General features: G+C 34.6%; 1 protein-coding gene across 1 annotated transcript; it reads right to left on the bottom strand.

Moving 5' to 3' along the window:
* Nucleotides 1–4,213: 4,213 nt before the first annotated feature.
* On the bottom strand, nucleotides 4,214–11,990 carry LOC132734866 (glutathione hydrolase 7-like; the record flags this gene model as incomplete). The annotated part of the gene is given in 9 exon segments (XM_060721728.1): nucleotides 4,214–4,419; nucleotides 5,290–5,363; nucleotides 6,336–6,403; nucleotides 6,966–7,086; nucleotides 7,978–8,129; nucleotides 9,024–9,132; nucleotides 10,401–10,527; nucleotides 11,039–11,106; nucleotides 11,883–11,990. Coding segments are annotated over 8 exon segments (906 nt in total), but the record flags the coding sequence as incomplete, so codon positions are not given.
* Between the last annotated feature and the right edge of the window lie 458 nt (nucleotides 11,991–12,448).

Genomic DNA, 12,448 nt, shown 5'->3' with positions numbered 1-12,448 from the left:
GGCAGTTAGGAGGACAGACTAAATATATTTCAAATGGGCAAAAAAACACACACACAAACAGTAGTACTTAAAAAATCTAGTTGCTCAAGTCACAAAAAGCTCAACTTTTCTCAGTGCAACATAGTAATATTCAAGTAAAGTAAAAAAAGAAGCTTAACTTTACAAAAGATAAATTTCAAGATTATCCACCATTTTAACAAGAGCTGTCTGTAGGACAGCACGCTCGACTATTCTAAGTGCTTGATAGTAAAAGAGCCTTTATATTGTTTAATTTTTTAAGTTCACAAAAGGGCTAATTTTTTTTTATAAATTCATGTTATAGGCCTAAGAGAGAGTCTAATTATACAGTATTGGCTTGACTATTTGGAAGGAAATGTCACAAGGGTGTTTTATTGAGTATAACAAGATATGTTTGTAAAACATGTATGCCCCCTATCAGCAGCCAATTAGTCATGTGATAAGGTTATTTAGCATGACTTCTGACCCAGTGATCAAACAATTAATAAGGGTTATAAAGTATCTACTGGTCATGACCTTGACCTTTGACCCCTTGACCCAAAACTCAATAGGGGTCATCTGCTGGTCACGACCAATCATCAAACAAAGTTTGAAGTTCCTAGGCCTAGGCGTTTTTAGTAAATTGATCAGAAACCGTTTTTACCTACAAGGTCAATGTGACCTTGACCTTTGACCCCTTGACCCCAAAATCAATAGGGGTCATCTGCTGGTCATGACCAATAACCATGCCAAGTTTGAAGTTCTTAGGCCTAAGAGTTCTCTTATTATTGATCGGAAACCGTTTTAACATACAAGGTCAATGTGACCTTGACCTTTGACCCCAAAATCAATAGGGGTCATCTGCTGGTTATGACCAATCACCATGCCAAGTTTGAAGTTTCTAGGCCGAAGCGTTCTTTAGTTATTGATCAGAAACCGTTTTTACTTACAAGGTCATTGTGACCTTGACCTTTGACCCCTTGATCCCAAAATCAATAGGAGTAATCTGCTGGTCATGACAAATCACCATACCAAGTTTGCAGTTCCTAGGCCTAAGCGTTCTTGAATTATTGATCAGAAACCGTTTTTACTTAAAAGGTCAATGTGACCTTGACCTTTGACCCCTTCACCTAAAACTCAATAGGGGTCATCTGCTGGTCATGACCAATCATCACACAAAGGTTGAAGTTCCTAGGCCTAAGCGTTTTTAGTTAATTGATCGGAAACCGTTTTTACCTACAAGGTCAATGTGACCTTGACCTTTGACCCCTTGACCCCAAAATCAATAGGTCATCTGCTGGTCATGACCAATCACCATACCAAGTTTGAAGTTCCTAGGCATAAGGGTTCTTAAGTTATTGATCGGAAAGCATTTTTACGTACAAGGTCAATGTGACCTTGCCCTTTAACCCCTTAACCCCAAAATCAATAGGGGTCATCTGCTGGTCATGACCAATCACCATACCAAGTTTGAAGTTCCTAGGCCTAAGGGTTCTTTAGTTATTGATCGGAAACCGTTTTTACCTAAGAGGTCAATGTGACCTTGACCTTTGACCCCTAGACCCCAAAATCAATAGGGGTCATCTACTGATCATGACCAATCACCATCTCAAGTTTGAAGTCCCTAGGCCTAAGGGTTCTTTCATTATTGATCGGAAACCGTTTTTACCTACAAGGTCAATGTGACCTTGACCTTTGACCCCTTAACGCCAAAATCAATAGGGGTCATCTGATTGGTCATAACCAATCACCATACCAAGTTTGAAGTTCCTAGGCCTAAGGGTTCTTTTGTTATTGATCAGAAACCGTTTTTAATTAAAAGGTCAATGTGACCTTGACCTTTGACCCCTTGACTCCAAAATCAATAGGGGTCATCTACTGATCATGACCAATCACCATACCAAGTTTGAAGTTCCTAGGCCTTAAGGTTCTTTAGTTATTGATCAGAAACCGTTTTTGCTTACAAGGTCAATGTGACCTTGACCTTTGACCCTTGACCCCAAAATCAATAGGGGTCATCTACTGATCATGACCAATCACCATACCAAGTTTGAAGTTCCTAGGCCTTAAGGTTCTTTAGTTATTGATCGGAAACCGTTTTTGCTTTTAAGGTCAATGTGACCTTGACCTTTGACCCCAAAATCAATAGGGGTCATCAACTGGTCATGACTAATCACCATACCAAGTTTGAAGTTCCTAGGCCTTAAGGTTCTTTAGTTATTGATCAGAAACTGTTTTTGCTTTCAAGGTCAATGTGACCTTGACCTTTGACCCCTTGACTCCAAAATCAATAGGGGTCATCTACTGGTCATGACCAATCACCATACCAAGTTTGAAGTTCCTAGGCCTTAAGGTTCTTTAGTTATTGATCGGAAACAGTTTTTGCTTTCAAGGTCAATGTGACCTTGACCTTTGACCCCTTGACCCCAAAATCAATAGGGGTCATCTACTGGTCATGACCAATCACCATATCAAGTTTGAAGTTCCTAGGCCTTAAGGTTCTTTAGTTATTGATCGGAAACCGTTTTTGCTTTCAAGGTCAATGTGACCTTGACCTTTGACCCCTTGACCCCAAAATCAATAGGGGTCATCTTCTGGTCATGACCAATCACCATACCAAGTTTGAAGTTCCTAGGCCTAAGGGTTCTTTAGTTATCACTCGGAAAGCATTTGGTCTACGGACCGACGGACCGACGGACCGACAAGTGCAAAGCAATATACCCCCTTTTTTTCAAAATGGGGGCATAATAATACTAATTACCTATGAATAAATAAATTTGACAGAAAAGGTACAAAGGCTTGTTATTAAGATGTTTTATCAAGTAAATCACTGCTTTATTATTATGAATGCATAAAATTGTCCCGAAAAAGGCACAAACCCTTCAGTAGTTATTGAGATAACAACTTACAAGAAAAACTTAACCATGAATTTCTAAGTTGAAGAAGGGGAGAAAAATCAGCCTAAATGCAAGATAGAATAATGGATCTTTGTCAGTGACCTACAATTATGACCCTAAATGCATATGTGAAGTTTTTAATGAATATCTTTAATAGTTATTGAGATATGTAAAACTTGCATGTTAACATTAACCAAGAGACTAAGTAGAAAAGGGGATATGAATCAGCCTTAATGCAAGATAGAGTTATGGAACTTGGTCAGTGACATACAATTATGACCCTCCAATTATGACCCTAAGTGCATGTGTAAAGTTTCAAGTAAATATCTTTGAAGACCTTTAATCTTTAACCAAAATTTCTAAGTTTCAAAGGGGCGAATAATTCTGCAAATATTGCAGGCAGAGTTATGCAATTTTGCAAACTGATGTACATTGTTACTATAAAAAAGTATTTTAAATTTCAATTGAATATCTCAAGCAATAATTGAGATATTTGACTTTACAAAAAAACTTTAACCAAAATTTCTAAGTTCCAAAGGGGCATACTTCTGTTAATATTGTAGGCAGAGTTATCCAACTTGTCAATGTGATGCACCTTGTTACTATAAATAAGTATTGTAAGTTTCAATTGAATATCTGGAGCAATAATTGAGATATTTGACTTTACAAAAAACTTTAACCAAAATTTCTAAGTTAAAAAGGGGCATAATTCTGTCAATATTGTAGGCAGAGTTATCCAACTTGTCAATCTGATGTACCTTGTTACTATAAATAAGTATTGTAAGTTTCAATTGAATATCTCAAGCACTGATTGAGATATTTGACTTTACAAAAAACTTTAACCAAAATTTCTAAGTTAAAAAGGGGCATAATTCTGTCAATATTGTAGGCAGAGTTATCCAACTTGTCAATCTGATGGGCCTTGTTACTATAAATAAGTATTGTAAGTTTCAATTGAATATCTCAAGTAATAATTGAGATATTTGACTTTACAAAAAACTTTAACCAACGCAAACGCCGACGCGGACGCTGACGCCGACGCGGACGCCGGGGCGACTACAATAGCTCTCATATTCTTCGAATAGTCGAGCTAAAAATGGCATCACATTTTGAGAGCAAACATGTAAACAAAGTTACAAGTAAAAATGTGTAAGGTTAACCAACAAGCGCCTAGGCAAGTGATTTATGACAATAGCTAAAAATAGCCTAAGAGCTAAATATAGCTTCAGAGCTAAAAATAGCTTAAGAGCTATAAAAAAAAGCTTAAGAGCTAAAAATAGCTTGAGCTAAAAATAAAAGTATGTTAAAAACCACTTTACCTCCTTGACAATATCATCAGCTATACTCCCATGATAGAAAATATTGGAGCCTTCAGAAGCTATTTTATCTAACGTAGCAGCCAGATCAGGTCTTTTTATTATATCCCCTTCCTGTTTCAATGAACCGTCCGTCTGTATGTAATACTTGGCTAATTTTGAATCGATGAATGCACTACGTCTAAACTTTGGACTCTTAAACACCATCTCTAGTTAAAGCGGAAAACAAATAATTTTCTAAGTCAATATTGGTCAATGTGGATTTCAGAGGACTGCTAAAATAGTACCTTATTATACTAAAAAACCATTAAGTTCAGTCATGAAATAATAAAGGTATATAAATGATCAATAAACAATTTGCTTTATCAATGAGCTTCTGTTATGCCTGGTTGTGCAACAATTTTTGTTCTCGTTCTAGTAAACACTGCCAAATCTACTTCCTGGGAAAATGAATACTTGTGGGATTTTTTTTTTATGGACCCATGCTCATGACTATGGAAGAACGTAACTTCCAATGCCTGTGTTGAAAAGAAAGAAACTTTCACCACTACAACTAACAGGAGTTCATGAATTCAATACCAGACTTTACCTGCTTTCATGCAAACTTCTGTAATGACTGATAAATATGCAGCTAGCCACAACTCATTGCATTTTGCTTTTTTTTCCACAGTCACTAGCAAAGGTTTGCAAGTGACATTCTAATGAACTCGCAAAATGAGAAATTAACTTGCAAAGCTGAATTAACAGGGTTTAAATTTCAGTTTGCAACATCCATGAAACATGCAAAAATCATGCACAAAAGTCAATGACATCCACTGTGAGTTTGTTTTATCAAAATATTTTACAAAAATTTCTAATTTTGTCGGCCGTCTGCCATGCGGTTTTCCTCGATCACCATGTAAACAGGTCTTCTTTTAAAACAGACACTATTTATATGTTTATTCCCAAGTGTGTGATTTTTCCTGCCATTTCCAATGTGGTTTTCATAGCCACCATGTAAGCAAGACTTCTTTTAAAAATAGACACTATTTAAATGTTTATTCCCTAGTGTGTAACATATATAAAGTGTTTTATAATACCTGTATGTCCGGTCATTTTGAAGCCATTTCGTGCAATATCAGCAGCTGGAGCGACTACAGTTTTCCAAGCTAACCTGTATACAACAAATGAGCCGTGTCATGACAAAACCAACATAATGAGTTTGCGACCAGCATGGATCCTGACCAGCCTGCGCATCCGCACAGTCTGATCAGGATCCATGCTGTTCGCTTTTAAACCTTTTAACAAGTAGAGAAACTGATAGCAAACAGCATGGATCCTGATCAGACTGCGCGGATGCGCAGGCTGGTCTGGATCCATGCTGGTGGCAAACGCACTATGTTGGTTTTGTTGTGACGCGGTGATTAAAATTATATGCTCTATACAGTTTTATTCATTTATTGCATTTGTTTTAAAGACCTATTATCACATTCCATTTTGCATTCTTCAGGTGATAAGTGTCTTAATATGTTCTAAAGCCATTAGGTAAAACATAATAAAACTCATGTTTGCTCTTTCTGTAAAGAAGAAAACTTATGTGTTCTTAACACATAATGAACACATAATGTGCAATTTAACAATTGGTACTCTAACTTACACCATTACTTTAACACTAAAGTATTTTATATGGAAGTCAAAATGCCACTTTGTTTACATTTTGCTACCGTTGTCAAAAAAAAAAAAAAATCACATTTTTTTAAGGTAATAAGCATTTTCAAAGGTTCTTAATCCATGATTACGATATTATAAAACATATGTTTGCAGAGATTGAAAATTCCACTTGTCCATTCATAATTACAAGTAGAATTTAAGGGGAACTCGATGCTGGACGATGCCTGTACATTGGATTTAGAAGCTACTTATCCTGCAGGACAAGTGACTCTGGAAATATTTTTCGATGCCAAGTTTGTCCTTTCTAAGGAAAGATGAAAAATATTTGTTTCTGAGGCATAATGTGCCTTTAACATAGTAAAACTTTTCATGAGACTATTATCATATATTAAAAAAATATAGAAATATTTAGTGTGTGGGCAGTTCAATATGAAATGTGAACACATGTATTAGTTTACACACAATGTTGTCTTACTTCCCATATGTTTTGTGAGCTTCTTCCATACCCTTGAGTTCCCCTGGAACAGCCACTGCCATCACTCCCTGCAAACAAACATACAAAGTGGTAATCAATTAAAATCTCCTGATTGTAGTATTAAATTGCATCCATATACAAAAAAATATATATAAAATTTCAAACTTGACTTATCAGTATTTTTGGTTAGGAGAATAATGATTAGTGATCTATTTAATAATGTAAATATAATTATATATCAAGTATCTGATAAGAACCAAGCTATAAAATTCATATTTCACAAACCATCACCTTGTTTTTCTGCATATTTACCTTATTTTAACACATTTTTGGTCCTATTTTGTTGGCTTTTCACCAAATTGGTTTTTCCGGAACACTAACACCTAAATAACGAGCTACTTATCCCACATGATTTCTGAATCAGCAAGTGGAACACAAAACACCATCAGATTCAATATCTGGGATTAATTGCTACCAACAACTAGGTTCCCTCTAAGATAATAATTTGTTTGTTTGTTTGTTTCATTTTACGCCTTTTCCCAACAGTTAAGATAATAATATTTACAAAAATAATACAATATACAGAGAAGGCTAGCATGGAGTCTTTCACACTGAACCTCAAATACATACCAATTTCATTTTTGATTCATCCTTGTACATAGCTGGTGTCACTCCAGCGGGGGCCGTCTCCCTGAAGTCAAACACTTCAGATTTCTCTATCTTATGGTCATGAACAAGCATGAAACCACCCCTGAAATGGAACAGTATATCAGCCGCGTCATGACAAAACCAACATAGTGCATTTGCGACCAGCATGGATCCAGACCAGCCTGAGCATCTGCGCAGTCTGATCAGGATCCATGCCGTTCGCTATCAGTTTCTCTACTTGTAATAGGGTTGGTAAGCGAACAGCATGGATCCTTATCAGACTGCGCGGAAGCGTAGGCTGGTCTGGATCCATGCTGGTCGCAAACCCATTATGTTGGTTTTGTCATGGCACGGCTCAATTATGAATAAAAATAGGATCAGTTCAAAAATAGGGTGGTAGTAAGAAAAATGTTACACTATCCATACAATAAGAAAGTACCTCAACAACTGACGTTTTATTTTAGACTTCTACAAAGTAAATTGCCATGCAAATAGATGATAATGATAATTTAAAATCAACAAGAGCTGTTGGTAGGACAGCATGCTCCACTATTCCCAGTGCTTGGTAGTAAAACAAGAGCCTGGATAATGTTAAATTTTCTAAGTTCAAAAAGGGGCCATAATTCTTTACAATAGTAAAGTACAATAGTTTTTTCTATTCTTTGAATAGCTGAGTTAAATGAGTTAAAAGTTAAGTACACTGCACTTATACATCACTTTAAGAGATTTTTCATGTGTATAGCCTATGACTTTATGTTAGAAGCAAGTCAAAACAGTTCAACTTTATTAAAGCTTTTCTTAAAAGTTGAAATAGTATAATTTTATGGCTACTGCTGGTAGATTTTTTTTTAAATAAAAAAAAATAAAAAAATACACAGACATACAAGCTGGTCTGGCTATATACAGATGGCAAAGGCTAATCATTTACAGTTCAAGCAGATTGAAAACACATGATCTTTCTATATACACAAACATAAACAAAGAAATTCCATACCCGCCTAGCCCGGAGCTTTCTGCATTAATCACTCCCATACAGAACATAGCGGCAACTGCAGCATCTACAGCATTGCCTCCCTGCTCTAACATCTGTAGACCAACATTGGAACATTGTTTTACACCACATGTCACTGCAGCATTAGCACCAATCTAAATACAATGCAGGTAATATTATCATACAACCTTGCTTTACATCACATGTCACTGCAGCATTAGCACCAATCTAAATACAAGGCAGGTAATATTATCATACAACATTGCTTTACACCACATGTCACTGCAGCATTAGCACCAATCTAAATACAAGGCAGGTAATATTATCATACAACATTGCTTTACATCACATGTCACAGCAGCATTAGCACCAATCTAAATACAAGGCAGGTAATATTATCATACAACCTTGCTTTACACCACATGTCACTGCAGCATTAGCACCAATCTAAATACAAGGCAGGTACATGTAATATTATCATACAATATTAAAGGAACTCCACTGAGATACCAAAAGCCTTAAACATAAAATTTTCATTTCTTAAATAGACCAGCTGGTACATATATGCATGACAGAGATTGAAAATTCCACTCGTCAGCTCGTAATTACAAGTAGAATGCAGGACGAGTAGAAAAATTTTGCTACTCGTCCTGCAGTATGCGTGACTCTGAAAATATTTTTGACGCCTGCAAGAGTGTTAAGAAAAATACTCAGAAATAAATTTTCCCCTTCTTAGCCTGACCCGAGTGAAAAGCGATGCACCCAAAATGGAATAAGAGGTCATTTCTTTTACTATTTTCCTTTGTTATTTTCTTTTGTTTTAATACAGGGCCCTTAGCATCTTATTCAAATGTTAAGGGATGAACTCTATTGTTCTCTTTTGTACTTTTTACAGTTAGATGGTCCCCTAATTCAGTAGTAGAGCTAATAATGACAGCTGGATGCACAAGTACAAATCTATATTCCCCCACCCGCTAAGAAATGGGCATAATAAAAACCCAAGAATTTTCAAGTCGATATAGTGATACAAAAATACTATACATAAATACCTGAGGAGGACCAAGATAGATAGACAATATCAATGCTATAGTCACAACTACTGAGAAAACAAATGCTCCTATCACAATGATTCGTAATCCTCTACTCTGATCCTGTAACCTGAAATTAAAATGGAAAACTATGTTACCAATAAAACTCTCATACTTGGAGACATGAAGGTACTGCTTTTTTAGCAAACTTTTATTCTATTGTTTACAATTTTAGGCCCATAATGTCCCAAAAATGCAATTAATTTCATTTCTCTATTTTTTTCAATTTCTTTATTTTTGGTGTGAGTGTCCTGTTATTGTTTTCTAATTTTACTTACTAGCAAAGTATCTGAAACATATTTTGCTTCTATTGATTTTGTTAAAAAGTGTGGATAAAGAGATTTGGTATTTTGTATTGGAAGTCAAAATACTACTTTGTTTTTCATTTTGCTACTTTTACAACAAATAGTTTCACATTCACGTTGACTTTCTTCAGTTGATAAGCATGTAAAAAACATGCTCAAAAAACATTTAAACTCATGCTTTCCCTTTCTAACGACAAAAAAAAAAATTTCTGTGGCATAATGTGCCTTTAAATAATAGTTAAAATCAGTTACTTTTGGAAGGAAGTTCAGGGACATGAGTGGATGTGCTTGAATTTAATTTGATATAAGCTAGTAACAAGAGACTTATTGCAGCAGTAAGAACTAAGACTATTTAACACATAGCCTAATGGACTTGTCAAGCTTCCACTTTTAGGACTGTCCATTTTCAATTTTTAGGTATGTCAAGATGAAAATCAGAAGTTAAGTCAGGCCACAGTATCTTGGTAAGAATGTGCAAGAATGATTGTGTGAGTGTGACTGTGTTTTATTTGGTTTATTTGGTTTATTTGGTTTGTTTGGTTTTACAGCACACCAACACAGTATTATGAGTATAGAAACAGGAAAGATGATTTTGGCTAACCTCATGTGTTACATACTTCAAAGCAACAGCAGGGGTCTTAACCACCTTACCTTCTTGGGCTAAGAGATGCACAGACTCCAGTTATTCTAACCCATTTAATCGCCTCTTATGACCTAGCAGAGGTAAACGGTGGTTGAAATTTTTATGTAGCAGTAATTCAGGCAACCCCTCAGCCACAAGGGAGGGTGGCAATTTTGAAATTTTGTGATGAAAAATATTACTCCAACTATCAAGGAGTTTAAACTTTGATGCACATCAATGAGAAAACATATCTTGATTTAAAAAAAAAAAAGTAAACATGAAATTGTTATAAATTACATTCATTAATATACAATTCTATTATAATATAAATATTCACCATGAATTTTCTTTGTGAAACTATACATTAGAAAAAAAAAACAACACTCAAACATCACAACAATTTTTACTTACACTGCTTTCCCGGCTTCAAGCACTTTCTTTGGTTTCTTGAGAGGATCACTATCTGAGTTGGTGGGGCTATCTTTGACTGACATTTCCTGTATGTTGCCATCATTGTCTAGTAACTCCACCTTATCACCTATTCAAGAAGTCAATAGAAATTGCAAAAAACTTAATACCTTTATAATACTTTCATTTCTTTTAATTTTTATTCTTGTGTAAGATCATACATTTAGAAATTAAAGAATATTTTGCAGCTCACTGTGGTATATTGTTTTTGAAATTTGGAAAAAAAAAGTTATTTTGAACTGGTAATGGGGCCTTATGATATACTGACTCCTGGTGATGATAGCTAACTACATCCTGCTAAGTATCTCCGGAAAAAAAATTATATGACGATTTGAAAATTATCCAGAGAGACAATCCAACATGCTTTCAGCAAACCTCTTCCTCTTTTCTCAAGAAAATAAACAAATAATAATTAAAAGGTATGAATTTGAAATCTTGAATGATCTTGTAATTGCAGTCTGACAAAACTTCCACTTACTTCAATTATGACATGATTGAATATATAATTACAAAATCAAATTAAAGCATAATCAAGTTAGATTATAATAATGTTTTATATTATATTAATTACTAATAGATACCTGGAGAGCCTGTCTCTTCCAATTTATCATAAGCACCTTCTGAGGTCATCTTTTATGTTTATGCTAACCTGAAAGAGAAACAAAATACCTTTAAGCTGCAAAACTTCAGATGAGCAAAAATATTTCAAAAGAAAAATGAACATAGATTTTAAGAGAAGTAAAACAATTTCAGAATCAAGTAATGATTCACATGTTATATGCGATTAAAGACTGGTTTTGCAGTGTTTATCTGTTTTATATCACCTAATTTGTACTCCGTTTCTAAAGCAGTACCAGCTATTTGGTCGCTTTGTTTGAGTATTTGACATCTTTTTGGTAATTTAAGTGAATTGTGCTGTCTGCAATGTGTAAATTATTTACTTTCTTCATTCTTTTTTAATTTTAAATAGTTATGCTTTTAAAATTTCATGAAAATTAGCACGAATCTGGAGGCATGCTGCTTTAAGATATATTTAATATCAATTATATTGGATTGCATCACATACATGCTTGTGACTCTTTTCAAGATTTTTTTTTAACATTAGACCTGCAATTGTCACGCTAAGCCTATGTTTTTTTTTTTCTAAAAAACACAACAACAAAAAAACAAAAACAACCACATTATGCACTGTATTTTGTCTACGTGTTTTAGTCCACAGTAAACAGCGTAAATGAGAGAAAAATAAACCGACTGGTGTAAGATTTTAAGTCTTTTAGTAGTCAAATGGTTTGTACATGATTTTGGGGCGAATCATCTTTGGGGCGAATCGTTCATAATTCGCCTTTTGAAACGTTTACATAGTAAAATTAAATAAAAGGACACCGTCATACAACTGTTCATTGCATAATCATCACTCCTAATTACCTTTATTTTTATTAATGTTGCAATGAACTTTTAAATTTTACTTTACATTAATTTATGAGAAACGTCAATATTTTCATCACAGTCACCAGACGCTTGATTATTGGGCCTGTCTAAAACGCGGACGCCTTAAGCGGACAATATAAACATATAGGGAAAACGCTGACAATATAGACAAAGAGGAAAAAAGCGGACGATATAGATATATAGTGTAGTCTAATTGGTGATGATTTTGGGCATTGATGAAGTTTATAAAAATGATGTGTAATTGGATTTATGCTTTAATATATAAAAAATATAATAAATTAGCAAATTGGGAGAAATATTAAAGTAATTTATGATTGAATGTCAATGAATTTTATATTATATTTATATGACACATTTTCGGAATTTCTAAATATTGAAAACTAATATATGAAACAAATGGATCAAATGAATGTCTTTAGAATTATAATGATGGTACTAAATTGGCAACAGCTGATATGTAATTAAGGATATGTATTTCATTTTGGCATTGTTTTTGTCTGTCTTTATGTGCAGTAGGCGGACAAAATTTTTGTTCGCAAAAT

The sequence above is a fragment of the Ruditapes philippinarum genome, unplaced genomic scaffold, assembly GCF_026571515.1.
Source record: "Ruditapes philippinarum isolate M1 unplaced genomic scaffold, ASM2657151v2 ctg18006_1_1_1_1, whole genome shotgun sequence".
In the NCBI taxonomy this organism is placed as follows: Eukaryota; Metazoa; Mollusca; class Bivalvia; order Venerida; family Veneridae; genus Ruditapes; species Ruditapes philippinarum.
This window is presented reverse-complemented; position numbering and strand designations above follow the sequence as displayed.